This window comes from Manis javanica, chromosome 11 (genome assembly GCF_040802235.1).
Source record: "Manis javanica isolate MJ-LG chromosome 11, MJ_LKY, whole genome shotgun sequence".
Classification (NCBI taxonomy): Eukaryota; Metazoa; Chordata; class Mammalia; order Pholidota; family Manidae; genus Manis; species Manis javanica.
In genome coordinates, this window is record NC_133166.1 from 30,631,165 (window position 1) to 30,659,080 (window position 27,916).

The following is a 27,916-nucleotide window of genomic DNA, read 5'->3' on the forward strand; positions in this document are numbered from 1 at the left end:
GGTGGTTAGATTTCCAATAAAGAAGAAAAATTACACTTTCCTCATTTAGTGCTACATGGCAGGGACTCAGTGTTTGTCCAGCTCACAGGCTTCTTTTCCACCTTGTTAGTGGGACACCTATAGACTCATCTGCTACTGTGCCACCGTGGTCTCCAAAAGGCACAATGTACATACTTCCTCCTCCTTCTGTCAAGTATTGTTTTAACAGAAGAAATGGGATCAGGCCAAAGAGACTTCCTCTAAGGACTTAAGCTGGGGGAATGGTGAGGGTTTAGAGGTTTGTTAGCCACAACAGTTCTTTTAACAGTTTTGGTGAGGTATACTTGACATATATTAAGCCACACATATTTAAACTGTACAACTTGGTAAGTTTTGACATGTCTTTACACCTGTGAAACCATCACCGCAATCAAGGTAATGAACATACCATCCATAACTCTCAATGGTTTCCTGGTGCCCCTTTTGCCTCCTCCTTACCCTCTCCTCTAAGCAGCCACTGACATACTTTTTGTCACTACAGATTAACTTGCATTTACTAGAAATTTATGTAAATGGAATCGTAAGTATGTACTCTTTTTTTGGTATGCTTTCTTTCACAATTATTTGAGATGTATCCATGTTGTTGGGCTACCAGTAGTTAATTCCTTCCTAAAGCTAAATAGTATTCCATTGGGATACCTCAATTTGTTTATTCACTCATCTGCTGGGTTGCTTCTAGATTTTTAGTTATACATATAAAGCTGCTATGAATAGTTATGTACAAGTCTTTGTGTGTACAAGTCAGTTATGTGAAAGTCTAAGCTTTCATTTCCCTGTGTAACTGCCTAGGAATTGAATGCTGAATTGTATGGTAGGTAGATATGTTTAATTTTTTAAGAAATGGTAAAACTGCTTTCCCAAATGGTGGTACAATTTTATATTCCCACTAGCAGTGTTAAAGAGTGCCACATCCTCATCAACATTTGGGGTATCAGTTTAAAATATGTCATCCATTAAAATAGGTATGTAGTTATCACTGTAGTTTTAATTTGCATTTCCTAATGACAAATGGTGCCAAGTGTCATTTCATGTGCTTATTTGCCATCTTTGGTGAAGTCAGTACAAATGTTTTGCCTGTAAAAAATGGTTATTTTCTTATTATTGAGTTTTGAGAATTCTTTACATATTCTGGATACAAGTCCTTTAACAGATACATGATTTACAACTACTTTCTCCCACTCTGTGATTTGTCTTTTCATTTTATTAGCAGTGCTTTTTGAAGAACAAAAGTGTTAAATTTTGACAGTGTAATTTATCAATTTCTTCTTTTATGAATCATGTTTTGCTATCTGAATCTATGATATACTTGACTAGCCCAAGGTCACAAAATTTCATCCTATATTTTCTTCTAGCAGTTTTATAGTATTAGGTCTTAGATTTACATCTATGATTCCCTTTAAATTAATTTATACATTGGTGGTAGGTATGGATCAAAGTTATTCTTTTTTAATGGAAATCCAATCATCTGGCATGATTTGTTGAAGAGAATATCCTTTCTTTACTGATTGCTTTTGCATCTTCACTGAAAATCCAGTGTCCTTAGAGCACATATGTTTAGAACTATTTCTGGACTCTGTTCTGCTCCACTGATCTCTGCCTTTACACCTATTATTATACTGTCTTGATAACTACAGTTTTATAATAAAATCAGATAGTGCTAGTCCTCCAATTTTTTTTAAGTTTGTTTTGGCTATTCTAGATCCTTTGCATTTCAATATTGATTTAGAATTAGCTTGCCAATTTCTGTACAATAGTCTCCTAGGAGTTTGATTGTGACAGCATTGAATCTTTAGATCAATTTGAGGTGACTAACATTTCAATGATATTGAGTCTTCTGACCCATGAATGAGAGGTAGCTCTAGATTCACCTAGGTCCTTAGTTCCTCTCAGTAATGTTGTGTAGTTTTCAGATTTTATTAGATTTCTTTCATGTTGATACTATTGTACATGGTAATGATTTTTAAATGTTAATTTTCCAATGATTGATGCAAAAATACAATTGATTTTGTATATTGATTATGTATACTGCAGCCTTACTGATAAACTCACTTATTCTGGCAGCTTTTTTTTTTGTAGATTCCATAGATAATTATTTGTTTATGAATAAAGAAAGTTTTACTTCTTCCTTTCTAATATGGCTGTCTTAATTATTATTACTTTCTTGCCTTATTACATGGCTAGGGCCTTTAGTACAACATTGGATAGAAGTGGTGAAGCAGGCATATATGTCTTGTTACTGATTTTAGGGGGAAAGTATTCAGTCTTTCACTATTACCTATGATGTTAGCTGTAGGCTTAAAAAAAATAGATACTATATATGGTTTGAGGAAGTTTCCTTCTATCCCTGATTTCCTGAGAATTTTTACAAGGAATGGATGTTACATTTTGTCAAATGCTTTTTTTGTGCCTACTGAGATGACCATATGGTTTTTCTTTTTTGGTTTCTTAATATGGTGAATTAAACTGATTGATTTTAAATATGAAAACAACCATGCATTCCTGAGATACACCCCACTTGATTGTAGCATGTTATCTTCTAAATATACTATTGGATTTGATTTGCTATATTTTGCTTAGAAAATTAGAATCCATGATCATCAGGGATACCGATTTCTAGTTTTCTTTTACTGTTTTTTTGAGGCCAGGGTAATGCTGGCTTCAGATTGAGTTGGGAAACTCAGATTGAGTTTGCTTCAATTTCCTGGAAGACTTTTGTAACTGCTATTATTTCTTCCTTAAGAATTTACCAGTGAAGCCACCTGGGCCTGAAGTTTTCAATGTGTAAAGATTTTAATCATAATTTCAATTTCCTTAATAGCCATAGGCTTATTTAAGTTATGTGTTTCTTCTTGAGTGAGTGTGGTAGTTTCTGTCTTTCAAGGAATTTGCCCATTTCATTAAATTCTTGATTTTATTGGTGGGGAATTGTTCATAATATTCCCCTGTGGGACCTTTTAATATCTGTAGAATCTGTATTGATGGCATCTTTCTCATTTCCAATATTGGTAATGTGTATCTTTCTTTGATCAGTTGGGCTAGAGTTTATCAATTCTACTGATCTGTTCAAAGAAGAGTTTTTGGTTTCATTAATTTTCTTTATTGTTGGCCACAAGATTTTTGGGGCCCCAAGGCTAGTCTGTTTAAAATAAATTTAACCCTACTGTATTATGTAGAATTGGGAATGATAGGCATCTCAGCCTATAAATTAATTCTATATGAGTGTTTCCCAAAATATGCTGATGAATAGAGTTTTAGGCCTTTCTCATGCATCATCTGGATTCTGTTGTTCAAAATAATTTTGTATTTATTTTGATGAAGATAAAAAAATAAACAGAGCCCAAGCTGTGTGAGGCATTTTAGTTTTGTTTTTCATTATGGAGTGAAACCTGCCAATTTCACTTATTTATAGGAAGAGAATTTGAAACAATTTGGAGAAACATGAATTTATAGGCTCTTATTTTTTGCCCATGTGCCATTAAGTACTTTGTAAAATTTAAAGGCCATAAAAATAAACTATGACTCAAATCTCAGGAATGATCAACTTTTTGGGAATGAAATCTAGTAAGGTAAAACTGGATTTTGTTTTCAGGAACTACAAATGCTAAATTATAAGAGACCCTATGTAGAATGGTATCAATATCTGAAAAACTGTGGGTATGATATACCACAGAAAAACAGGTAGCTAATATTAGTTTTTGTTATTTCACATTTTAAGAGTCAACAAACATTAATTGTGCACCTTCTACTGTGCCAATCACTGTACATAAGATTTTTAATCCTTCCGCTATATGTATATACATATGCATATGTACACATATACACATACATACACACATACAGTTGATGCCTGAACATCAGTGAGCTTGAACTATGCAGGTACACCTATATGTAGATTTTTTTCAATAAATGTATTTGTAAATTTTTTGGAGATTTGCTACAATTTGAGAAAACTTTTTTCCTCTAGCTTACTTAATTGTAAGAATGTAGTATATAGTACATATAACATACAAAATATGTGTTAACTGACCATTTATGTTATGGGCAAAGCTCCTGGTCAACAGTAGGCTATTAGTAATTAAGTTTTGGGGAGTCAAAAGTTATATGCAGATTTTTTGACCGTGTGGGGGCGGTCAGCACCTCAACCCCTATGTTGTTCAAGTGTCAACTGTAGAAAGAAACTGAAGCACAGAGAGGTAAAATAATTTGTTATAGATCAAATATTACTAAATGAGACTGATATGTAAACTCAGACTTATTTTATGGGCTCAAATATTAAAAGTTTTAATGCAAAATTGTTTTGTTTTAAAACAGCTTGGATTATGTCGATTTTATAGTTTTCAGTTGAATGGCAGATACCAGAAACTCTCATACCATGAATCAATCCATTATCTGTAGTTATTTTGTCAATATTAATAGATACGTTTTAGAGTAACCAACCTGTGTGAGGGCAGCTTAGTTCCTCACACATGTGCTCACAAGGAAAACTCTTACCTTTAAAAGCAAAGTAGCTTTTCTCTTTGGAATAGGACCTAGCATAGTGCTGGCCTAGGGGTAACTGTTAGGAGAATGGTATCACAAAGCCAGACCAGAGTGAGTCAGTTTACAATTTGAATAAACTTCAAAGGCAGTTAAAACTGTTACTTGTTTTTCGCAAAGTAGGAAATAATGAAAATATTCTAAGGTGTACTCAAAGATTTAAAGCTGAAATAAAGGAGAGGTTTTCTTATACTTCATGTTTTCACTCATAGTATACATATTTTTTTCTCTTAGTATTGTATTTTAAAATACGGTTTAGGTAAAACAGTTGAGGTAAAATTTTCATTTTTGTATTTTGGATGTATTTCCCTTTTCAATTTGGTTCAACTATTTTAAGAAAAGGAAGCATCCTGTAATGTTATTATTTGAGTTAAGCCAATTTCTTTTAGAAGCAACAAAAATCTGCCAGATGTTGCTATTATGAAACTGTGATCTTGCATTTATAATTCATCTGACACCTGGATATACTGGCATAAACAATGGCTTTTTATATGATGAGGCAGTTCTAATTTAAGATAAGTGCTTCATCTGTTTTCTTTGTAACTCTATTAGTACTAATGGGCAAATCTAGGCACATTTCCACAGACTGCCTTTTGGCATTCAGCATGTTAGAAATGGTTAATAAGCAGGGAACACATTCCACCTGGGAGTTTCGCTTGCCGCTGCGTAATTCTGCATTTATTTTTATTTTTAATGTTGTTGGGCCTGGCTCTGTTTTGTGTTCCTGAGAGACTGAGGACAGCACTAATTCAAATTGTCTGGCAAGAGCCACAGTCATGTAGAGGACTAGTGCTCACTTGAAAGGTATTCAAAGAAGGCATTTTTAAATGCCTAAAACCAGTATGTAGGAGATGATGAAATACTACCTTATAATTAAGTCAGCAAGAGTCAAAAGCACTATTTGTTAACTATAGTCTTCTACAATCTTCTGTTGTTGAATGAATAAACAATTCCTTTGCAGCACAAAATAATTTGCTTCACCAAAGCTGATACCTATCATAGCCAAGCATCCTGTAAATACTGCGATTAAGATCATATGCTTGCTTTGCTTTGCCATGACTTGTCTGCACTCAAGGTATTATGTGTGAGGGTACTAAGTCAAAAGAGAGTTCAAGCAAATTTAAAAAAATTTATGTTTTAAAAAAATATTTTTTAACATGGAACACCAGATTTGAAATCATACTAAATGGATCTTTAGAGCCTGAACAGTATGATTTTCTGCAGTTTGTAAAGCATTCACCTACAAATAAGTGAGCTTTCATTGAAAGTCAACTTCTGTTTTTCAATTTCAGAACTGGTTTATAAGGAACATTTGTATTTTAACTCATTTGAGATAAAAAGTTACAAGAAATTACAAATCCTGTAAATGAAATGTACTTAACACCATTACATAGTTTTATCATCTATTGTAATGTATTGCAAAGATAACAAGAATACAATCTATAGTTTAGTTTTTTTAGTTTATGTCAAATTGCTTTGTTTACACACTCACAGAATACAGGTAACTTTCCAACATTCTTGACTGCCCCCACTCCCAATCACCTTTCCCTGCCCCCGATAATAAAATATAAGCATTACATTCCAAGTAATAACTATTATTATACTTTGGAAACAATGATGTTCCCATCTGTGAGGACAGTATGTCTATATGAGAACCTCCCATCTCTTACTGATTGTGAATGGATTCTTTTGCTGACTCTAATGTTTAGGTGTGCAGAATTCTGCAAGTTGAATGTGGATATTTAATACATTTAATAGTGCATTCAGCTTAATCCAACTTCAGCCATAGAAACTCAACCCCCCTGCAACTCTCCCTCAATTAAAGGAAAGGAATTTTGAAAAGGTTACACCCAAAAGGAGTTGGGAAGAATGGGAGCAGGCCAAGAATATTAAGGAAATTTTTGTAAGATGGAAAATGGAAGGAAGAATAGCAGTAAATGACTGAAGATGAGAAGCTACACTGGGGTGCCTACAGGATGAAAATGATTTGAGAAGGTAACAGTTTGCCTTGTAAACCTAGGAAGGCTCTGTACTAACAGGCTCAGTGCTCAGTAACAACCACTGAAGGGAAATGGGGGCTAAAAGTGAGGACTAGTTGTAAGTCTATAGAGGCTGTGATGACCCCCTGGGTCCTGTCCTACCCCATGCAGTCATGTGATTACTTCCTTGTAGACAAGAAATTAGAGGTTTGCTCTCTGGAGAAACCAAACTTGATAAGCTCTGAACTTGGGAACACTAGGCACAAGTGGGTCAGTGATGAGGTTTGAGGTTGAAAACAGAACTGAAAAGGTAAAAATCCGGGAACTTAACTGGACCTATCACCTGCCCTGCTTCCAGAAAGCAGGCAGCCAGGCTTATGTATCGTCTCTGTGCACAAGACTGACAAATTTTTCTCTGGAGAAACTAGATAACTGATGTTTTCTTTTTCTGGAATTTCAGTTTGCTGAGATGATGGGCTTACTAATTAAAACTTTTTTCAGATTTATTGAAATATAATTTTCCTATTTTAAACAAGTAATAAAATGTCCCTATTTTAAACATACAGGCTAATTAATTTGGGTCATTGTATGTTTTGTATGGCCACCACCACAATCAGCATACAGAATAGTTCCTTCATTCCCAAAATGACTAAAAATTGCTCATGCCCCTTCCGAGTCCATCCTCTCCCTGACCACTGGTCCCAGGCAACGACTGATTTGTTTTCTATCACTATGGTTTTGCTTTTTGTAGAATTTCCTGCAAATGAAATCGGATCATAAGTAGTTTTTTTAACCCAGCTTATTTTTCCAGTTTCACTGAGAAATAACTGACATACAACACTGTATAAATTTAAGGTGTACAGCATGATGGTTGATATACATATTATTTTGTGAAATGATTGCCAAAGTAGGTTTATCTTTGAAAGAAAAAAATAATTTCTCCTTGTGATGAGATTTACCTGGCTTTTTTCACAGATCATAATGACTTCAAGATTCATCCATATTGTGTATATTAACATTTCATTCCTTTTGTTTCGAGTGGCTATAGCAGAATTTGTTTATCTGTTGAACACCAGTTTGTTCACTAGCTGATGGACATTTAGTTTGTTTTTCATGCTACCTCTTTGTAGTCACACTCAATTCCTTACCCCGACTATCTCTAACCCTTGGCAACCAATAATTTTTTCTCTATTTCTGTAGCCTCATCACTTTGAGAATATATAGATAGAATCATACAGTATATGACCATATGAGATTGTTGTTTTCCCCATCAACATAATTCTCTTGAGACCCATTTAAATTATATGTATCAACAGTTTGTTCCTTTTTATTGTTGAGTAGTATTCCATGGTATATTTGTACCACAGTTTGTTTAGCGATTCACATATTGTAGGACATTTTGTTCCCTCCCTGCCTCCAGTTTTTGGCTATTATAAATAAAACTTCTACAAACAATACTTTTAAATCTGAAATGAGTTTCTTATAAACAGCATATAATTAGGTCATGGTAATTAGACTATTTCCATTTAATTTAATTATTGTTATGTTAGGGCTTAAAACTGTCATTTTATTTTTTGTCTTCAGTTTGTTCTATTTTTTTCTTTTTCCTGCCTTCTATGGATTACATGAATGTTTTTATAATTCTGTTTTGATTTATTTATAGGGTTTTTGAGTATATCTCTTTATACAGCTTTCCAGTTATTGTTCTAGGCATTACATTATATATATCTCATTACAGTCTACTGGTACTGACATTGTATCACTCTCACAGAGGTATAGAAACCTTACTTCCCTTTATGTCCCTTTGTGCTCCTTTATTTACAGCATTATTATCTTAACTATTTCTTCTACATATATTGAGAATGACATTAGGGTTATAAATTTTGCTTCAACCATCAAACATAATCTACAAAACTCAAAAGGAGAAGTAAAGTTTACTGTATTTACACATATTTTACTTTCTGTTGTTTGTTCTTCCTTCCTGATATCCCAGTATTCCTTTTTATTTTATTTTATTATTTTATTTTGGTATCATTAATCTACAATTACATGAGGAACATAATGTTTACTAGACTCCCCCCTTCACCAAGTCCCCCCCACAAACCCCATTACAGTCACTGTCCATCAGCGTAGTAAGATGCTGTGGAGTCACTACTTGTCTTCTCTGTGTTGCACAGCCCTCCCCATGCCCCCCCCTACATTATACATGCTAATCGTAATGCCCCCTTTCTTTTTCCTCCCCCTTATCCCTCCCTTCCCACCCATCCTCCCCAGTCCCTTTCCCTTTGGTAACTGTTAGTCCATTCTTGTGTTCTGTGATTCTGCTGCTATTTCGTTCCTTCAGTTTTTCCTTTGTTCTTATACTGCACATATGAGTGAAATCATTTGGTACTTGTCTTTCTCTGCCTGGCTTATTTCACTGAGCATAATACCCTCTAGCTCCATCCATGTTGTTGCAAATGGTAGGATTTGTTTTCTTCTTATGGCTGAATAATCTTCCATTATGTATATGTACCACATCTTCATCTTCTTTATCCATTCATCTACTGATGGACACTTAGTTTGCTTCCATTTCTTGGTTATTGTAAATAGTGCTGTGATAAACATAGGGGTGCATCTGTCTTTTTCAACCTGGTGTGCTGATTTTCTTAGGGTAAGTTCCTAGAATTGGAATTCCTGGGTCAAATGGTATTTCTATTTTGAGCTTTTTTAGGAACCTCTGTACCTCTTTTCACAATGGTTGAACTAATTTACATTCCCACCAGCAGTGTAGGAGGGTTCCTCTTTCTCCACAATCTCGCCAACTTTTGTTGTGGTTTTTCTTTTGGATGGTGGTGATCCTTACAGGTGTGAGGTGATATCTCATTGTGGTTTTAATTTGCATTTCTCTTATGGCTAGCGATGTGGAGCACCTTTTCATGTGTCTGTTGGCCATCTGAATTTCTTCTTTGGAGAACTGTCTGTTCAGCTCCTCTGCCCATTTTTTTATTGGATTATTTGCTTTTTGTTTGTTGAGGTGCATGAGCTCTTTATGTATTTTGGATGTCAACCCTTTATCGGATCTGTCATTTATGAATATATTCTCCCATACTGTAGGATAGCTTTTTGTTCTATTGATGGTATCCTTTGCTGTACAGAAGCTTTTCAGCTTGATATAGTCAACTTGTTCATTTTTGCTTTTGTTTCCCTTGCCTGTGGAGATATGTTCATGAAGAAGTCGCTCATGTTTATGTCCAAGAGATTTTTGCCTTTGTTTTTTTCTAAGAGTTTTATGGTTTCATGACTTACATTCAGGTCTTTGATTCATTTTGAATTTATTTTTGTATATGGGGTTAGACAATGATTCAGTTTCATTCTCTTACATGTAGCTGTCCAGTTTTGTCAACACCAACTGTTGAAGAGGCTGTAATTTCCCCATTGTATGTCCATGGCTCGTTTATCATATATTAATTGATCATATATGTTTGGGTTAATGTCTGGACTCTCTATTGTGTTCCACTGGTCTGTGGGTCTGTTCTTGTGACAGTACCAAATTGTCTTGATTACTGTGGCTTTGTAGTAGAGCTTGAAGTTGGGGAGCAAGATCACCCCCCCTTTATTCTTCCTTCTCAGGATTGCTTTGGCTATTCAGAGTCTTTGGTGGTTCCATATGAATTTTTGAACTATTTGTTCCAGTTTGTTGAAGAATGCTGTTGGTATTTTGATAGGGATTGCAGTGAATCTGTTGATTGCTTTAGGCAGGATGGCCATTTTGAGAATATTAATTCTTCCTAGCCAAGAGCATGGATGAGTTTCCATTTGTTAGTGTCCTCTTTAATTTCTCTTAAGAGTGTCTTATAGTTTTCAGGGTATAGGTCTTTCACTTCCTTGGTTAGGTTGATTCCTACATATTTTATTCTTTTTGATGCCACTGTGAATGGAATTGTTTTACTGATTTCTCTTTCTGTTAATTCATCGTTAGTGTATAGGAAAGCAACAGATTTCTGTGTATTAATTTTGTATCCTGCAACTTTGCTGAATTCAGATATTAGTTCTAGTAGTTTTGGAATGGAGTCTTTAGGGATTTTTATGTACAATATCATGTCATCTGCAAATAGTGACAGTTTGACTTCTTTTTTACCAATCTGGATTCCTTGTATTTCTTTGTTCTGTCTAATTGCCATGACTAGGACCTCCAGTACTATGTTGAATAACAATGGGGAGAGTGGGCATCCCTCTCTTTTTCCCAATCTTAGAGGAAAATCTTTCAGCTTCTCACTGTTAAGTATGATGTTGGCTGTGAGTTTATCATATATGGCCTTTATTATGTTGAGGTACTTGCCCTATATACCCATTGTGTTGAGAGTTTTTATCATGAATGGATGTTGAATTTTGTCGAATGCTTTTTCAGCATCTTTGGAGAGGATCATGTGGTTTTTGTCATTCTTTTTGTTTGTATGGTGGATGATGTTGATGGATTTTCGAATGTTGTACCATCCTTGCATCCCTGAGATGAATCCCACTTAGTCATGATGTATGATCCTCTTGATGTATTTTTGAATTTGGTTTGCTAATATTTTGTTGAGTATTTTTGCATCTATGTTCATCAGGGATATTGGTCTGTAATTTTCTTTTTTTGGTGGGGTCTTTGTATGGTTTTGGTATTAGAGTGATGCTGGCTTCATAGAATGAGTCTGGAAGTATACCCTCCTCTTCTATTTTTTGGAAAACTTTAAGGAGAATGGGTATTGTGTTTTCTTACGTCTGATAAAATTCTGCAGTGAATCCATCTGGCCCACGGGTTTTGTTCTTGGGTAGTGTTTTGATTACCACTTCAATTTTGTTGCTGGTAATTGGTCTGTTTAGATTTTCTGTTTCTTCCTTGGTCAGTCTTGGAAGGTTGTATTTTTCTAGGAAGTTGTCCATTTCTTCTAGATTTTCCACCTTGTTAGCATATAGATTCTCATAGTATTCTCTAATAATTCTTTTTATTTCTTCAGGGTCCATTGTGATTTTTCCTTCTCATATCTGATTCTGTTGATGTGTATAGGTTCTCTTTTTCTCTTGATAAGTCTGGCTAGGGGTTTATATATTTTGTTTATTTTCTCAAAAAAAACCCAGCTCCTGGTTTCACTGATTTTTTTCTATTACTTTATTCTTCTCAATTTTATTTATTTCTTCTCTGATCTTTTTTATGTCCCCCCTTCTGCTGACTTTGGGCCTCATTTGTTCTTTTTCCAATTTCAATAATTGTGACTTTAGAGTATTCATTTGGGATTGTTCTTCCTTCTTTAAATAAGCCTGGATTGCGATATACTTTCCTCTTAAGACTGCTTTCGCTGCGTCCCACAGAAGTTGGGGCTTTGTACTGTTATTGTCATTTGTCTCCATATATTGCTTGATGTCTATTTTCATTTGGTCATTGATCCATTGATTATTTAGGAGCATGTTGTTAAGCCTCCATGTCTTTGTGAGCCTTTTTGCTTTCTTTATACAATTTATTTCTAGTTTTATACCTTTGTGGTCTGAGAAGTTGATTGGTAGAATTTCAATCTTTTTGAATTAACTGAGGTTCTTTTTGTGGTCTATTCTGAGAAATGTTCCATGTGCACTTGAGAAGAATATATATCCTGTTGCTTTTGGGTATAGAGTTCTGCAGATGTCTATTAGGTCCATCTGTTCTAGTGTGTTGTTTAGTGCCTCTGTTTCTTTACTTATTTTCTGTCTGGGGGATCTGTCTTTTGGAGTGAGTGGTGTGTTGAAGTCTTCTAAAATGAATGCATTGCATTCTATTTCCTCCTTTAATTCAGTTAGTATTTGTTTCACATATGTAGGTGCTCCTGTGTTGGGAGCATAGATATCTATAATGGTTATATATTCGTGTTGGATTGACCCCTTTATCATTATGTAATGTCCTTCTTTATCTCTTATTGCTTTGTTTTGAAGTCTATTTTGTCTGATACTAGTACTGCAACACCTGCTTTTTTCTCCCTGTTGTTTGCATGAAATATCATTTTCCATCCCTTGACTTTTAGTCTGTGCATGTCTTTGGGTTTGAGGTGAGTCTCTTGTAAGCAGCATATAGATGCTTGTCTTGTTTTTTTATCCATTCTATTACTCTGTGTCTTCTGATTGGTGTATTCAGTCCATTTACATTTAGGGTGATTATTGAAAGATATGTACTTATTGCCATTGCAGGCTTTAGATGTGTGGTTACCAAAGGTTCCAGAGTAGCTTCTTTACTATCTAACCATGTAACTTAACTCGCTTATTAAGCTATTATAAACACAGTCTGATGATTCTTTATTTCTCTCCCTTCTTATTCTTCCTCCTCAATTCTTTATACATTGGGTGTTTTATTCTGTGCTCTTTTGTGTTTACTTTGACTGCTTTTCTGAGTAGTTGATTTTACTTTTTGCCTTTAGTTAGTATTTGTTTGGTCTGCTTTCTTTGCTGTGATTTTATTTTCTCTGGTGATATCTGTTTAGCCTTAGGAGTGCTCCCATCTAGAGCAGTTCCTCTAAAATACCCTGTAGAGGTGGTTTGTGGGAGGCAAATTCCCTCAACTTTTGCTTGTCTGGGAATTGTTTAATCCCTCCTTCATATTTAAATGATAATCATGCTAGATACAGTATTCTTGGTTCAAGGCCTTTCTGTTTCATTGCATTAAATATATCATGCCATTCTCTTCTGGCCTGTAAGGTTTCTGAGGAGAAGTCTGATGATAGCTGATGGGTTTTCCTTTGTAGGTGACCTTTTTTCTCTCTCTGGCTGCCTTTATTACTCTGTCCTTTTCTTTGATCTTTGCCGTTTTAATTATTATGTGCCTTGGTGTTGTCCTCCTTGCGTCCCTTGTTGGGAGTTCTGTGGGCTTCCATGGTCTGAGAGACTATTTCCTCCCCCAGTTTGGGGAAGTTTTCAGCAATTGTTTCTTTGAAAACACTTTCTATCTCCTTTTCTCTCTCTTCTTCTAGTACCCCTACAGTGCAAATATAGTTCCATTTGGATTGGTCACACAGTTCTCTTATTATTCTTTAATTCCTGGAGATCCTTTTATCTCTCTCTGCCTCAGCTTCTCTGTGTTTCTCCAATTTCTATTCCATTAATGGCCTCTTGCACCTCATCCTATCTGCTCTTCAGTCCTTCCAGAGATTGTTTTATTTCTGTATTCTCCCTTCTAACTTGATCCTTTAGCTCTTGCATATTTCTCTGCAGGTCCATCAACATGGTTATGACCTTTATTTTGAATTCTTTTTCAGGAAGATTGGTTAAATATATCTCCCCAGGCTCCCTCTCAGGGGTTGTCTGTGTTATTCTGGACTGGATCAGATTTTTCTGCCTTTCATGGTGATAGAGGTAGTTGTGGGCAGTTAGCGCGTGTGTCAGCTGGGAGAACAATGCCCCTTCCTGCTTGCTGGTCACCTTCCAGGTCCTCAGAGCAGCTTCCAGTTTTATTTCCTGAGCCACCGTGGGCGGGCAGCCATTGGGGCATCCCAGAGCCCTGCAGGGAGAGGCAGGCACACTGGGTGTGCTCTCCTGGGAGAACAGCGACCCTCGGAGCCCTGTTCTGGCTTCCTCTGTTTGCGTGCACTCGTGGGGCCTCTGAGTCTGGCCCGGGTGGCTGCGGAGGAGGCTCTGGGCGGTTGTTGTGGGCGTGGCCACTCTCAGGCTGCTCCGCTGCTATGGTGGGGTTGTGACAGAGGGGGAATGGATGGGAGGCTGTTTATCGCTGTGAGGGGCTTCAGAGCTGTGCTGACTCCCAGAGGGCTGGAGCACCTGAATTTCCCCAGGATTCCCAGCTTCTGGGCTGAGTGTGCTGGGACCCTTCCATCCAGCTGTAAGGCCTCTGTCCCTTTAAGACTTTCAAAAAGCACTCGCTTTTCTTTTGTCCCCGGAGCACTGGCTGTGGGGTCCTGATGGCAGGTTTTACTGTTCTGTTTCCCTAATATCCAGCACACCATGCAATGTGTGTCTGCGCTCCTGGTGTGGATGACTAGGGCTGGGTATTTAGTAGTCCTGGGTTTCCACTCCCTCCCTTCTCTGACTCCTCTCCTCCCACTGGGGAGCTGGGGTGGGTGTGGGGGCGCTTGGGTCCTGCCGGGCCGTGGCTTGTATCTTACCCCCTTAATGAGGTGCTGAGTTCTCACAGATGTAGATGTAGCTTGGTGATGTACTGTATCTTCTGGTCTTTTAGGAATACTTGCATTTTTGTATTTTCAAAAATATATATGGTTTTGGGAGGAGATTTCCACTGCCCTATTCATGCCGCCATCTTGGCTCCTCCCCCCTTTATCATTTATTGTCTGTTTAAAGAATTTCGTTTAGCCATTAGGTCTGTGGTCCATTTCAAATAAATTTTTTTGAATGATGTAAGAGTCAAGGTTCATATTTTTTCCATACAGATACCCAATTATTCTAATACCATTTTTGAAAAGTATCTTTCTGCCATGTCTAGGTTTTATAATTGTTTTCTGTGGGGGAAACTGTCTTTAGAGTCTTAATCCCTCACTTGTGGAAGCATCAAACTTATACACTTAAATTGTTTTACCTTGTTAAATCTGAGGATGTTACCTCAATACAATATGTAAGAACTAGGAACTTTTTCTTCAGCAGAAATTTAAAAAGTATTAATTTAATTTTAGGATAAAAATATGTGAAACTGAGAATGTGGACATTTTTTTGTATGCCTATGGAAACTATCTTAAGAGGCTCAGTAAAGAATTTGATGTTACACAGAAGCCTGTTTTAAAGAAAAGCTGAAATGGGTGATTCTACCTGCCATTCCTCTCACTGGGTTTATGCCTCAGAGTCAGATTTGGTGGGAGATGGAACTCTACTGTTCCTTCATTTGGTCTCTGACATATATTCTTTAATTGTGAACACCACATCATAAAGATTGTGATTTAACATTTAAAGATATGTATTTTTGTACACCACAGTCTCTAAGAGAAAGTCAACTGCTTCATCTAGTGTTCAACCGAATAAACAGTGATATTATTTCAATGCAGGAGTAAAAACTGATTGAGTGTACTTATTGAGACAGAACATAGGCCTCTGTGAGGAGCCTTAAGAACCTTTCCAAGGAAAATTTGACATTATTATATTCAAATTGGATATGAGAACGATTTGTTCTTTAAGAAATGTGGAGCCACTGAAAATTTCTGTTTGTGCTAAAGATTTTTGTGAAAGAGAACAGTAGCATCATATTTGAACTCTAAGAAGATTATGTTAGCAATTCTACTTAGGATATTCCAGATGGTCTCAATGAAGGGTGGGGAGAGCCTGAGCAAAGCTGAATAAAGTGGGCATGCAAACTGCATTTACTCATCATCATACATATTTACTGAGTGCCTACTACATTCCAGAGACTGAAATTACAGTGTATTACACATAGGGATATGAAGACTAATATGACATAGCCCTGTTTCAGTCCAAGCAGAAGGCAGTAGACATACACAAGTAAATATATTCTAGTGTTACAAATGTTAACAAATAAGTCTGTACATGGTTCATTAGAAATACGAATGAAGGGATACTGAAAAGGTTCAAAGGTTCCTTAGAAAGAATCATGAAATAAAATATAGTGGTCAAAAGAGTGCCTGGGACATAGTTGGCAGTCAGTTAATATTAGTAATGATTGTTAGTAGTAGTGGTTTACAGGCATGGAGGCAGGAAATAGCCTAGGGTTTTTGGTAAGCCTTAATAATAAGATAGGAAGCAAGATAATAAGAAGTGATTTCATGTAGAGCTCATATGTGTTGTTCCCCTATCTAGGAGTGAGAAAGGATGCTTGCTCCTCTCTGTTTATCTCAGTTATGCTTTCTATTTGAGAGACAATGAGCTTCAAATTTCTCCCTCATCTATTTGCCAAAAGAAGTATGAATAAAAAAAGCTAATATTCAAACAGGAAAAAAGATGCCATTTGCTGCAAAGAGTTTAAAAGCATAAGCTTGACTTTGGAACCAGCTTCTCCAGATGCTGTTCAGATAAAACCAGTTGAAATTATTCAGTTAAAGGTCATTTCTCTAAGAAGCTGATTGAAGCAATCAAAAATATTACCCACTAGGAGAGAAAAGATGGCGGCATGAGTAGTGTGGCAGAAATCTCCTCCCAAAGCCACATTTATTTTGAAAATACAGCAAATATAACTATTCCTAAAAGAGTGACCAGAAATAACAGTACACCAGCAAGTCTACAGCTGGGAGAAGTCAACATCTCACAGAAAAGGGTAAGGTAAAAAGCTGTGACCCGGCGGTACCCAAGCCCTCCCCCAAACCAGTTCACAGGTGGGAGGAAAGGAATCAGAGCAGGGTTGGAGTGGAAGCACAGGACTGCTAAATACTCAGCCCTAGAAATCTACCCTGGGAGACCCACATTGCATGGTGCACTGGAGATTAGAGGGGCTGAAAAGCGAAGTCTGAGACTAAGACTGAGAACAGGATCCCACAACACGCTGCCCTGGGACAAAAGAAAAGCAGGCACTTTAAGGAACCTCTCAATAGTCAGAGGGCTGCTAAAGGGGCAAGGGTTTAGGAGAAGGGACAGGTGGACAAAATCATCCTGGCACTCAGCCCAGCAGTCTGGTAACTTTCAGGAGCTTCAGGCGCCCTATCCCCCTGGTTGGCAATGCAGCCCTGAGGCCCCTGACAGTGATAAGCAGCCTGCCCTGCTCCTTCCTCTCTGCTGGCACCTACATGCAAACCGGCTGTCCCCACCATTGCTGGAGACCAGCCAGAGGGCAGCCTCGCCTATAGCAACTACACAGCTTAATGCAGAGGCTTCTCCCTGTGCACAGCTAACTGGCTCAGACCCAAAGGCTGCTCCCTGAGCACGGTTGACTGGCACAGACAGCAGAAATGGGTACTGAGACCAGGAACCATTAAGGGGCTTTGTTATTGCAGTGGAACTTGCGCCACTTGCCTGCAACCTCCGCCATTGCCCTAGGCCATCCTGAGGGCCAGCCTGACCACTGCAGTTTAGGGGATTAACCAAGAGGCTGCTCCCTGTGTGCAGTTAAATGGCACAGACAGCAAAGACAGCATGGTGACCAGCAAGCAGGAAGAGACTTTGTCCTCCAAGCTGACACCCACACCACTTGCCTGTGATCACTCCCATTGCTCCAGGACTATGCAAAGGCAGGAGAAACTTGTTCAATCCAAAATCCCTTAAACACCAGAAAGAGGGCTCTGTGAGAATCTGAAACCACCAATTTTGAAAAAGAATTAAAAATAAAATTCATAAGCATGCTAATACAGCTACAGAAAAATATTCAAGAGCTAAGGGATGAATTCAGGAGGGAGATAACTGAAATGAAGCAAACAATGGAGGGATTTTAAAGCAGATTAGGTGAGGTAGAGGAGACAGTGAACAGAATAGAAATCAGAGAACAGTAATACAGAGAAGCCGAGGCAGAGAGAGAAAAAAGGATCTCTGGGAATGAAAGAATATTAAGAGATCTGTGTGACCAATCCAAAGGGAACAATATTCACATTATAGGGGTACCAGAAGAAAAAGAAGAAAGAGAAAGGGATAGAAAGTGTCTTTCAAGAAATAACTGCTGAAAACTTCCCCAGTCCGGGGAAGGAAATAGTCTCTCAGGTCATGGAAGTACACAAATCTCCCAACACAAGGGACCCAAGGAGGACAACACTAAGACATATAATAATTAAATGGCAAAGCTCAAGGACAAGGACAGACTATTAAAAGCAGCCAGAGGGAGAAAAGATTACTTACAAAAGAAAACCCATCAGGCTATCAGACTTCTCAGCAGAAACCTTACAGGCCAGAAGGAAGTGGCATGATACATTCAATGCAATGAAACAGAAGGGCTTTGAACCAAGAATACTCTGTCCAACAAGATTATCTTTTAAATTTGAAGAAGGGATTAAACACTTCCCAGATAAGCAAAAGTTGAGGGAATTTACCTCCCACTAACCATCAATACAGTGTATTCTAAAGGGACTGCTCTAGATGGAAGTGTGCCTAAGACTAAATAGCTGTCACCAGAGAAAATAAAACCACAGCAAAGGAAGTAGACCAACTAAATACTAACAAATGAAAAAAAAATTAAATCAGCTACCCACAAAGTCAGTCAAGGGATACACAAAGGGTACAGAATATGACACCTAACATATAAAGAGTGGAGGAGGAAGAAAAAGAAGGGAGAGAAAAAAGAATCATCAGACTGTGTTTATCATAGCATAATAAGTGAGCTAAAGTAGACTGCAGGATAGTAAAGAAGCTGCCTTTGAACTCTTGGTAACCACGAATCCAACGCCTGCAATGGCAATAAGTACATATTAATATTGATAACCTATCACTAATCACCCTAAATGTAAATGGACTGAGTGCACCAATCAAAAGACACAGAGTTACAGAATGGATAAAAAGCAAGATCCATCTATATGCTGCCGACAAGAGACTCACTTCAAACCCAAAGGCATATACAGACTAAAAGAGAAGGGATGGAAAAAGATATTTCATGCAAACAATAGGGAGATAAAAATGTGTTGCAGTACTTGTATTAGACAAAATAGATTTAAAAACAAAGAAAGTAACAAGAGACAAAGAAGGACATTACATAATGATAAAGGGGTCAGTCCAATAAGAGCAAATAACTCTTATAAATATGTATGCACCCAACACCAGAGTACCATATGTGAAACAATGTATATGTGAAACAAATACTAACAGAATTAAAAGGGGAAATAGAATGCAATGCATTCATTCTAGATTTCAACACTCTACTTACTCCAAAGGACAGATCAACCAGACAGAAAATAAATAAAGATTTTCTGAGGAACTGAACAACACATTAGAACAGAAGGACCTAAAGGACATCTATAGAACAATCCACCCAAAAGCAGCAGGATACACATTCTTCTCAAGTGCACATGGAACATTTTCAAGAATAGTTCATATACTTGGCTACAAAAAGAGCCTCAGTAAATTCAAAAAGATTGAAATTGTACCAACCAGTTTCTCAGACCACAAAGGTATGAAACTAGAAATGAATAACACAAAGAAAATGAAAAATCCCATAAGCACATGGAGGCTTCACAACATGCTCCTAAATAACTAATGGACCAATAACCAAATTAAAACAGAGATCAAGCAATATATGGAGACAAATGAAACAACAGCGCAATGCCCCAACTTCTGTGGGATGCAGTGAAGGCAGTTCTAAGAGGAAAGTATATAGCAATCCAGGCCTATTTAAAGAAGGAAGAACAATCCCAAATGTACAGTCTAAATTCACAATTATTGAAACTGGAAAAAGAAGAACAAATGAGGCCCAAAGTCAGCAGTAGGAGGGACATAATAAAGATCAGAGAATAAATAACTAAAATTGAGAAGAATAAAACAATAGAAAAAATGAATGAAACCAAGAGTTGGTTCTTTGAGAAAGTAAACAAAATAGATAACGCCTAGCCAGACTTATCAAGAAAAAAAGAGAACCTACACACATAAACAAAATCAGAAGTGAGAAAGCAAAAATAACAACAGACACACAGAAACACAAATACTTATAAGAGAATACTATGAAAAATTATATGCTAACAAACTGGATAACATAGAAGAAATGGACAACTTACTAGAAAAATACAACCTTCCAAGATGACTGAGGAAGAAACAGAAAATCTGAACAGACTAATTACCAGCAATGATATTGAAACAGTAATAAAAATCTGGGGGTGGAGCCAAGATGGTGGCATAAGTAGAACAGTGGAAATCTCCTCCCAAAACCATATATATTTTTGAAAATACAGCATTACAACTATCCCTAAAAGAGAGACCAGAAGATACAGGACAACAGCCAGGCTACATCCACACTGGCGAGAACCCAGCGCCTTGCAAAGGGGGTGAGATAGAAGCTCCAGCCCAGCGGGACCCGAGCTCCCCTCACCCCAGCTCCCGGCGGGAGGAGAGGAGTCAGAGTGGGGAGGGAGAGGGAGCCCAGGACTGCTAAAGACCCAGCCCTAGCCATCCGCACCGGAGTGCAGACACACAGTGTGTGCATGGGGTGCTGGAAACTAGGGAAACAGGACAGTAAGACATGTGAGCGGGTCCCAGCAGCTGGTGCCTCTGGGACAAAGAAAAGTGAGTACTTTTTGAAAGTCTTAAAGGGACAGGGATCCCACAGCTGGATGGAAACGTCCCGGGACACTTAGCCTAGCAGCTGGGAATCCTGGGGAACTCTGGGCGCCCTAACCCCCTGGGCGGCAGCATAGCTTGGAGGCCCCTCATGGAGATAAACAGCCCCCTGCCCGTTTCCCCTCCGACGTGGCTCCGCCATAGTGGAGAAACACCCTGAGGCAGCAGGGCAGAGCTTCTTTCACAGCTGCTGGGCAAGAATTAGAAACCCCATCTGCTTGCAGCTGCCCAGCACAAACCACTAGGGGTCGCTGTTCTCCCAGGAGAGGAAGGCCACAAACCAGCAAGAAGGAACATTCTCCCAGCCAACACACGTGCCAGCTCCCCACAAATACCTATATTGCCATGAAAAGGCAAAAGAATTTGATACAGACCAGAGTAACCCAGACATCCTCCCCTGACAAGGAATCTGGGGAGATAGACCTAACCAAGCTCCCTGAAAAAGAATTCAAAATAAAGGTCATAACCATGCTGATGGAGCTGCAGAGAAATATGCAAGAGCTAAGGGATGATGTCCAGAAGGAGATTACAGAAATGAAACAATCTCTGGAAGGATTTATAAGCGGAATGGATAAGATGCAAGAGACCATTAATGGAATAGAAACCAGAGAACAGGAACACATAGAAGCTGACACATAGAGAGATAAACAGATCTCCAGGAATGAATCAATATTAAGAGAACTGTGTGACCAATCCAAATGGAACAATATTCGCATTATAGGGGTACTAGAAGAAGAAGAGAGAAAAAGGGATAGAAAGTGTATTTGAAGAAATAATTGCTGAAAACTTCCCCAAACTGGGGGAGGAAATAATCATTCAGACAACGGAAGTATACAGAACTCCCAACAGAAGGGACCCATGGAGGACAAAACCAAGATACATACTAATTAAAACGGCAAAGATCAAGGAAAAGGACTGAGTTTTAAAGGCAGCCAGAGAGAGGAAAAAGGTCACCTACAAAGGAAAACCCATCAGGCTATCATCAGACTTCTCCTCAGAAACCTTACAGGCCAGAAGAGAATGGCATGATATATTTAATGCAATGAAACAGAAAGGCCTTGAACCAAGAATACTGTATCTAGCATGATTATCATTTAAATATGAAGGAGGGATTAAACAATTCCCAGACAAGCAAAAGTTGAGGGAATTTGCCTCCCACAAACCACCTCTACAGGGTATTTTAGAGGAACTGCTCTAGATGGGAGCACTCCTAAGGCTAAACAGATATCACCAGAGAAAATAAAATCACAGCAAAGAAAGCAGACCAAACAAATACTAACTAAAGGCAAAAAGTAAAATCAACTACTCAGAAAAGCAGTCAAAGTAAACACAAAAGAGCACAGAATAAAACACCCAATGTATAAAGAATTGAGGAGGAAGAATAAGAAGGGAGAGAAATAAAGAATCATCAGACTGTGTTTATAATAGCTTAATAAGCGAGTTAAGTTACATGGTTAGATAGTAAAGAAGCTACTCTGGAACCTTTGGTAACCACACATCTAAAGCCTGCAATGGCAATAAGTACATATCTTTCAATAATCACCCTAAATGTAAATGGACTGAATACACCAATCAGAAGACACAGAGTAATAGAATGGATAAAAAAACAAGACAAGCATCTATATGCTGCTTACAAGAGACTCACCTCAAACCCAAAGACATGCACAGACTAAAAGTCAAGGGATGGAAAATGATATTTCATGCAAACAACAGGGAGAAAAAAGCAGGTGTTGCAGTACTAGTATCAGACAAAATAGACTTCAAAACAAAGCAATAAGAGATAAAGAAGGACATTACATAATGATAAAGGGGTCAATCCAACACGAATATATAACCATTATAGATATCTATGCTCCCAACACAGGAGCACCTACATATGTGAAACAAATACTAACTGAATTAAAGGAGGAAATAGAATGCAATGCATTCATTTTAGGAGACTTCAACACACCACTCACTCCAAAAGACAGATCCCCCAGACAGAAAAAAATAAAGAAACAGAGGCACTGAACAACACACTAGAACAGATGGACCTAATAGACATCTATAGAACTCTATAACCAAAAGCAACAGGATACACATTCTTCTCAAGTGCACATGGAACATTTTCCAGAATAGACCACATACTAGGCCACAAAAAGAGCCTCAGTAAATTCAAAAAAGTTGAAATCCTACCAACCAACTTTTCAGACCACAAAGGTATAAAACTAGCAATAAATTATACAAAGAAAATAATCAAAAAACTACCCAAGAATAAAATTCCCATACCAGATGGCTTCACTGCTGAATTTTATCAGACTTTTAGAGAAGACCTAATATCCATTCTCTTTAAAGTTTTCCAAAAAATAGAAGAGGAGGACATACTTCTAAACTCATTATATGAAGCCAGTACCACTCTAGTACCAAAACCAGGCAAAGATACCACAAAAAAAGAAAACTACACACCAATATCCCTGATGAACATAGATGCAAAAATACACAACAAAATATTAGCAAGCAGAATTCAAAAATACATGAAGAGGATCATACATATGATTAAATGGGATTCATCCCAGGGATGCAAGGATGGTACAACATTCGAAAATCCACCAACATCATCCACTATATCAATAAAAAGAAGGACAAAACCACATGATCATCTCCATAGTTGCCAAAAAAGCATTTGACAAAACAACACCCATTCATGATAAAAACTCTCAACAAAATGGGTATAGAGGGCAAGTACCTCAACTTAATAAAGCCCATATATGACAAACCCACAGCCAACATCATACTTAACAGAGAGAAGCTGAAAGTTTTTCCTTTAAGATCGGGAACAAGACAAGGATGCCCACTCTCTTCACTTTTATTCAACATAGTTCTGGAGGTCTTAGCTACAGCATTCAGACAATACAAAGAAATAAAAGGCATCCAAATTGGTAGGGAAGAAGTTAAACTGTCCCTGTTTGCAGATGACATGATATTGTACATAAAAAACCCTAAAGAATACACTCTAAAACTACTAGATCTAATTTCTGAATTCAGCAAATTTGCAGGATACAAAATTAATACACAGAAATCTGTGGCATTCCTATACACTAACGATGACCTAGCAGAAAGAGAAATCAGGAAAACAATTCCATTTGCAATTGCATCAAAAAATATAAAATACCTAGGAATAAACCTAACCAAGGAAGTGAAAGACCTATACCCTGAAACCTATAAGACACTCTTGAGATAAATTAAGGAGGATACTAGTAAATGGATATTCATCCTTTGCTCTTGGGTAGGAAGAATTAATATTGTCAAAATGGCCATCCTGACTAAAGCAATATACAGATTCAATGCGATTACTGTCAAAATACCGACAACATTCTTCAATGAACTGGAACAAATAGTTTTAAAATTCATATGGAGCCACAAAAGAACCTGAATAACCAAAGCAATCCTGAGAAGGAAGAATAAAGCAGGGGGAATTACACTCCCCAACTTTGAGCTCTACTACAAAGCCACAGTAATCACGACAACTTGGTACTGGCACAATAACAGACCCTTAGATCAATGGAACAGACTAGAGAGTCCAGATATTAACCCAAGCATATGTGGTCAATTAATATACAATAAAGGAGACTGTTCATGTGTGTAGGTTCTCTTTCCTCATACAATGGGGAAATGACAGTCTCTTCAACAACTGGTGTTGGCAAAACTGGACAGCTACATGTAAGAGAATGAAACTGGATTACTGTCTAACTCCATACACAAAAGTAAATGGATCAAATGCCTGAATATACGTCATGAATCCAAAAACTCTTAGAAGAAAACATAGGAAAAAATATCCTGAACATAAACATGAGCAACTTCTTCCTGAACCATCTCTTCAAGCAAGGGAAACAAAAGCAAAAATGAACAAGTGGGACTATATCAAACTAAAAAGCTTCCATACAGCAAAGGACACCAGCAGCAGAACAAAAAGGCATCCTACAGTATGGGAAAATATATTCACACATGACATATCCGTTAAGGGGTTGACATCCAAAATATATAAAGAGCTCACATGCCTCAACAACCAAAAGGCAAATAACCCAACTAAAAAATGGGCACAGGATCTGAACAGACACTTCTCCAAAGAAGAAATTCAGATGGCCATGGAAAGATGCTCCACATTGCTAATCATCAGAGAAATGCAAATTAAGACCACAATGAGATATCACCTTACACCAGTTAGGATGGCCACCATCCAAAAGACAAACAACAACAAATGTTGGGGAGGATGTGGAGAAAGGGGAACCCTCCTACACTGCTGGTGGGAATGTAAATTAGTTCAAGCATTGTGGAAAGCAGTATGGACGTTCCTCAAAAAACTCAAAATAGAAATATCATTTGACCCAGGAATTCCACTCCTAGGAATTTACCCTAAGAATGCAGCAGCCCAGTTTGAAAAAGACAGATGCATCCCTATGTTTATTGCAGCACTGTTTACAATGGCCAAGAAATGGAAGCAACCTAAGTGTCCATCAGTAGATGAATGGATAAAGAAGATGTGGTACATATACACAATGGAATATTATTCAGCCATAAGATGAAAACAAATTCTACCATTTGCAACAACATGGATGGAGCTAGAGGGTATTATGCTCAGTGAAATAAGCCAGGTGGAGAAAGACAAGTACCAAGTGATTTCACTCATCTGTGGAGTGTAAGAACAAAGAATAAACTGAAGGAACAAAACAGCAGCAGACTCACAGAACCCAAGAATGGACTAACAGTTACCAAAGGGAGAGGGACTGGGGAGGATGGGTGGGAAGCGGGGGAAAAGGGGCATTACGATTAGCACAAATAATGGGGGAGGGGGGCACGAGGAAGGCAGTACAACACAGAGATGACCAGTATTGATTCTATAGCATCTTACTACACTGATGGACAGCGGCTGTAATGGGTATGTGGTGGGGACTTGATAATGGGGGGAATCTAGTAACCACAGTGTTGCTCATGTGATTGTATATCAATGATACCTTAAGAAATAAAATTCTACCCCCCACCAGTGCATGTGTTTGTGGTAGATGGGGGGTGGGTGGGATGGAAAGTCACTGCTAATGGATATGAAGTTTCTTTTTGGGGTGTAAGATGTTCTAAAATTGACTAGGGTAACTGCACAACTCTGGGAATATATTAAAAACAATTACATGCTTTAAATAAATTTTATATATTATATAGTCAATAAAGCTGATCAAACGATTAGCAGAATTAGAAATAAAACAAAACTATTAACGTGCTTGGTGTTTTCAGAAGATTTAGTTCCATTTCTGGTTCCTGAAAACATTTCCACTTCTCCTTCTAATAGATACTTAAGGCCAATGTACTTCAAAGAGGCTCACTGTTCTGACAAGTATGTTTGACATGCCAGAACCTATTCATTGTCATGGTGCAGATGAAACAAAGCTGGAAATGTCAACCCTGCTTTTCCTAGACCACTTTGGCCACTGGTGTCAATGCCTTCAACCTGCAAACCCGGTACCATCCAATTCTCAAGCTCAGTGCTGCCCAGGGCCCTATTAGGAAGTTTATATCTGAAGATATAGAGGAAGGTAGCAGGGAGCCTGGAGCACTCACATCTCCCTCATCCCTGCTCTCACTGGGTTTGACCGGATCATATACCTGGGCTTCTGTCTGGGGTCTTGATAAGCCCTGGTCAGGTCACCCAGACCTGAGCCAGTGTTCTCAGCCTCACAGGCTTGTCTGGCTGGACTCTGATTCTTTTTATGGGGTTAGGCTCTCCCTCATATGGTTCCAGGCACAAGCTAGGGTCCTCCCAAACTAGGATTACCATGTGCCGGATTTCAGGCCCTGCCATCACCCAGTGATTTCTGGTATTCCACTCTAAGTCAAACCTTTTGGAGAACAAGCCCAAGTTGTTCCTCTTCTTGGGAGGTAGTAATTTATAATGCTAGTCATTTCACTTGAGTGCCAGCCCAACAGCCAGATCAGCTGTCCCAGTTTCAGATGTTAATTAACTAGTTCTGTTTCTTCTCCATTCCCAGAAATCCACTGCTAAGATTTCAGCAAGTCTGTGGGTGAGTCCATTAGAGTTTTGACATGAAGTTACCTGGTACAGCACTGCAGTGCTCAGTAAATGCTAGTTCTTTTCTTTCCTTCATATCAAGTCAATTTAAGTTTTCTCTACTTACCTGGTGTACACAGTCTAAGAACTGTAGGAAGACTGGAGCAAAACCACTACCCTGACAGGTGAGGGTCAAGCTGCTCCGCTGACTGAATTTATGACCAAAAGAGAGCCACTCTTTTTCGACCAACATCCGGAAGCCTTCAAGTGTCCTATAAAAGGGATCACCAAGTAACTGAGCCAGGGATGTCACCTAGGGCACAAGCAGGATGGATACTTCATTATTTTTAGTCTTGAAAGAATCCTGTTGCTAAGAAAAAGAACTTCCTTTTGATACCTAATTTACAAGCGAAGTTACCTGGGCAGCAAATCTGTTCACTAACTGCAACAGGATAGCCAATCCAATTAATTCTGAAAACTTTCCAGAAAAAAAGAAAATTCAAATTCATATTGGCTGTTTTCTTTTAGAGAATTGAGATTTTAATCCTTTCTTAGCCAGTTTGCCAATTGTGGCCTTCTCCGAAATTAATTAAGGAGGTCAGAGGATCAGTTCAAACCTGTATCTGTGTTTTGGTAGGTGAATATTAATGTCTTACTGTAGTTTATACTCATACTTTCCCTTTTCATTCTGGAGTGAGTAAAGGAGGGGCTTATAGAGAACCTGGAAAGGACTACCAAAACCCAGGGAGGATGGTTCCTCTTCTACACTGCAGGTCAAGGGCTCCATCTGTACGCTTGCATGGTTTGCGTCTGTGCTGTGGGAACCTGACGCCCTGAGTCAGAGTTCCAGGCTATGCAGAGCCCGGAAGCTCATGGCACAGAGCTTTCTAATGGATACCAGGTGGTGTTTAACACAGGACTTTCTTTGTTCATAAACATATTGTCAGTATAAAAAGACTCATCTGCAGAATTTAAAAACAACTGAATTGAAATAGCAATATAAAACTAAGTATCTGAAAATATGTTTTAATAGTTTACTTGTGCAGTGATGTCCCAGCCTTCCTCCAAGCAGACCAGAACTGAGGAACCATTCTCAAGGACTTCTGATACAACCACAGCCAGCTGCATTACCCTGTGAAGCTAAGAGATAGGAAGGGAGGCATAATTAGTCCAAGTGCTTTCTGAGCACCAA

At 38.1% G+C, this 27,916-nt stretch overlaps 1 protein-coding gene across 4 annotated transcripts in view; it reads right to left on the bottom strand.

Annotated features, from left to right (window-relative positions):
- SBF2 (SET binding factor 2) overlaps positions 1-27,916 on the bottom strand; it is a 555,796-nt gene that overhangs the window by 15,692 nt on the left and 512,188 nt on the right. For all 4 annotated transcript variants that reach the window (XM_037026339.2, XM_037026341.2, XM_037026338.2 and 1 more), the window contains 2 exons: positions 27,763-27,864; positions 26,852-27,037 (listed from right to left, as the gene is read on the bottom strand). In XM_037026339.2, the coding sequence (XP_036882234.2) occupies positions 26,852-27,037; positions 27,763-27,864 (288 nt within the window). The remainder of the gene's footprint in view (positions 1-26,851; positions 27,038-27,762; positions 27,865-27,916) is intronic.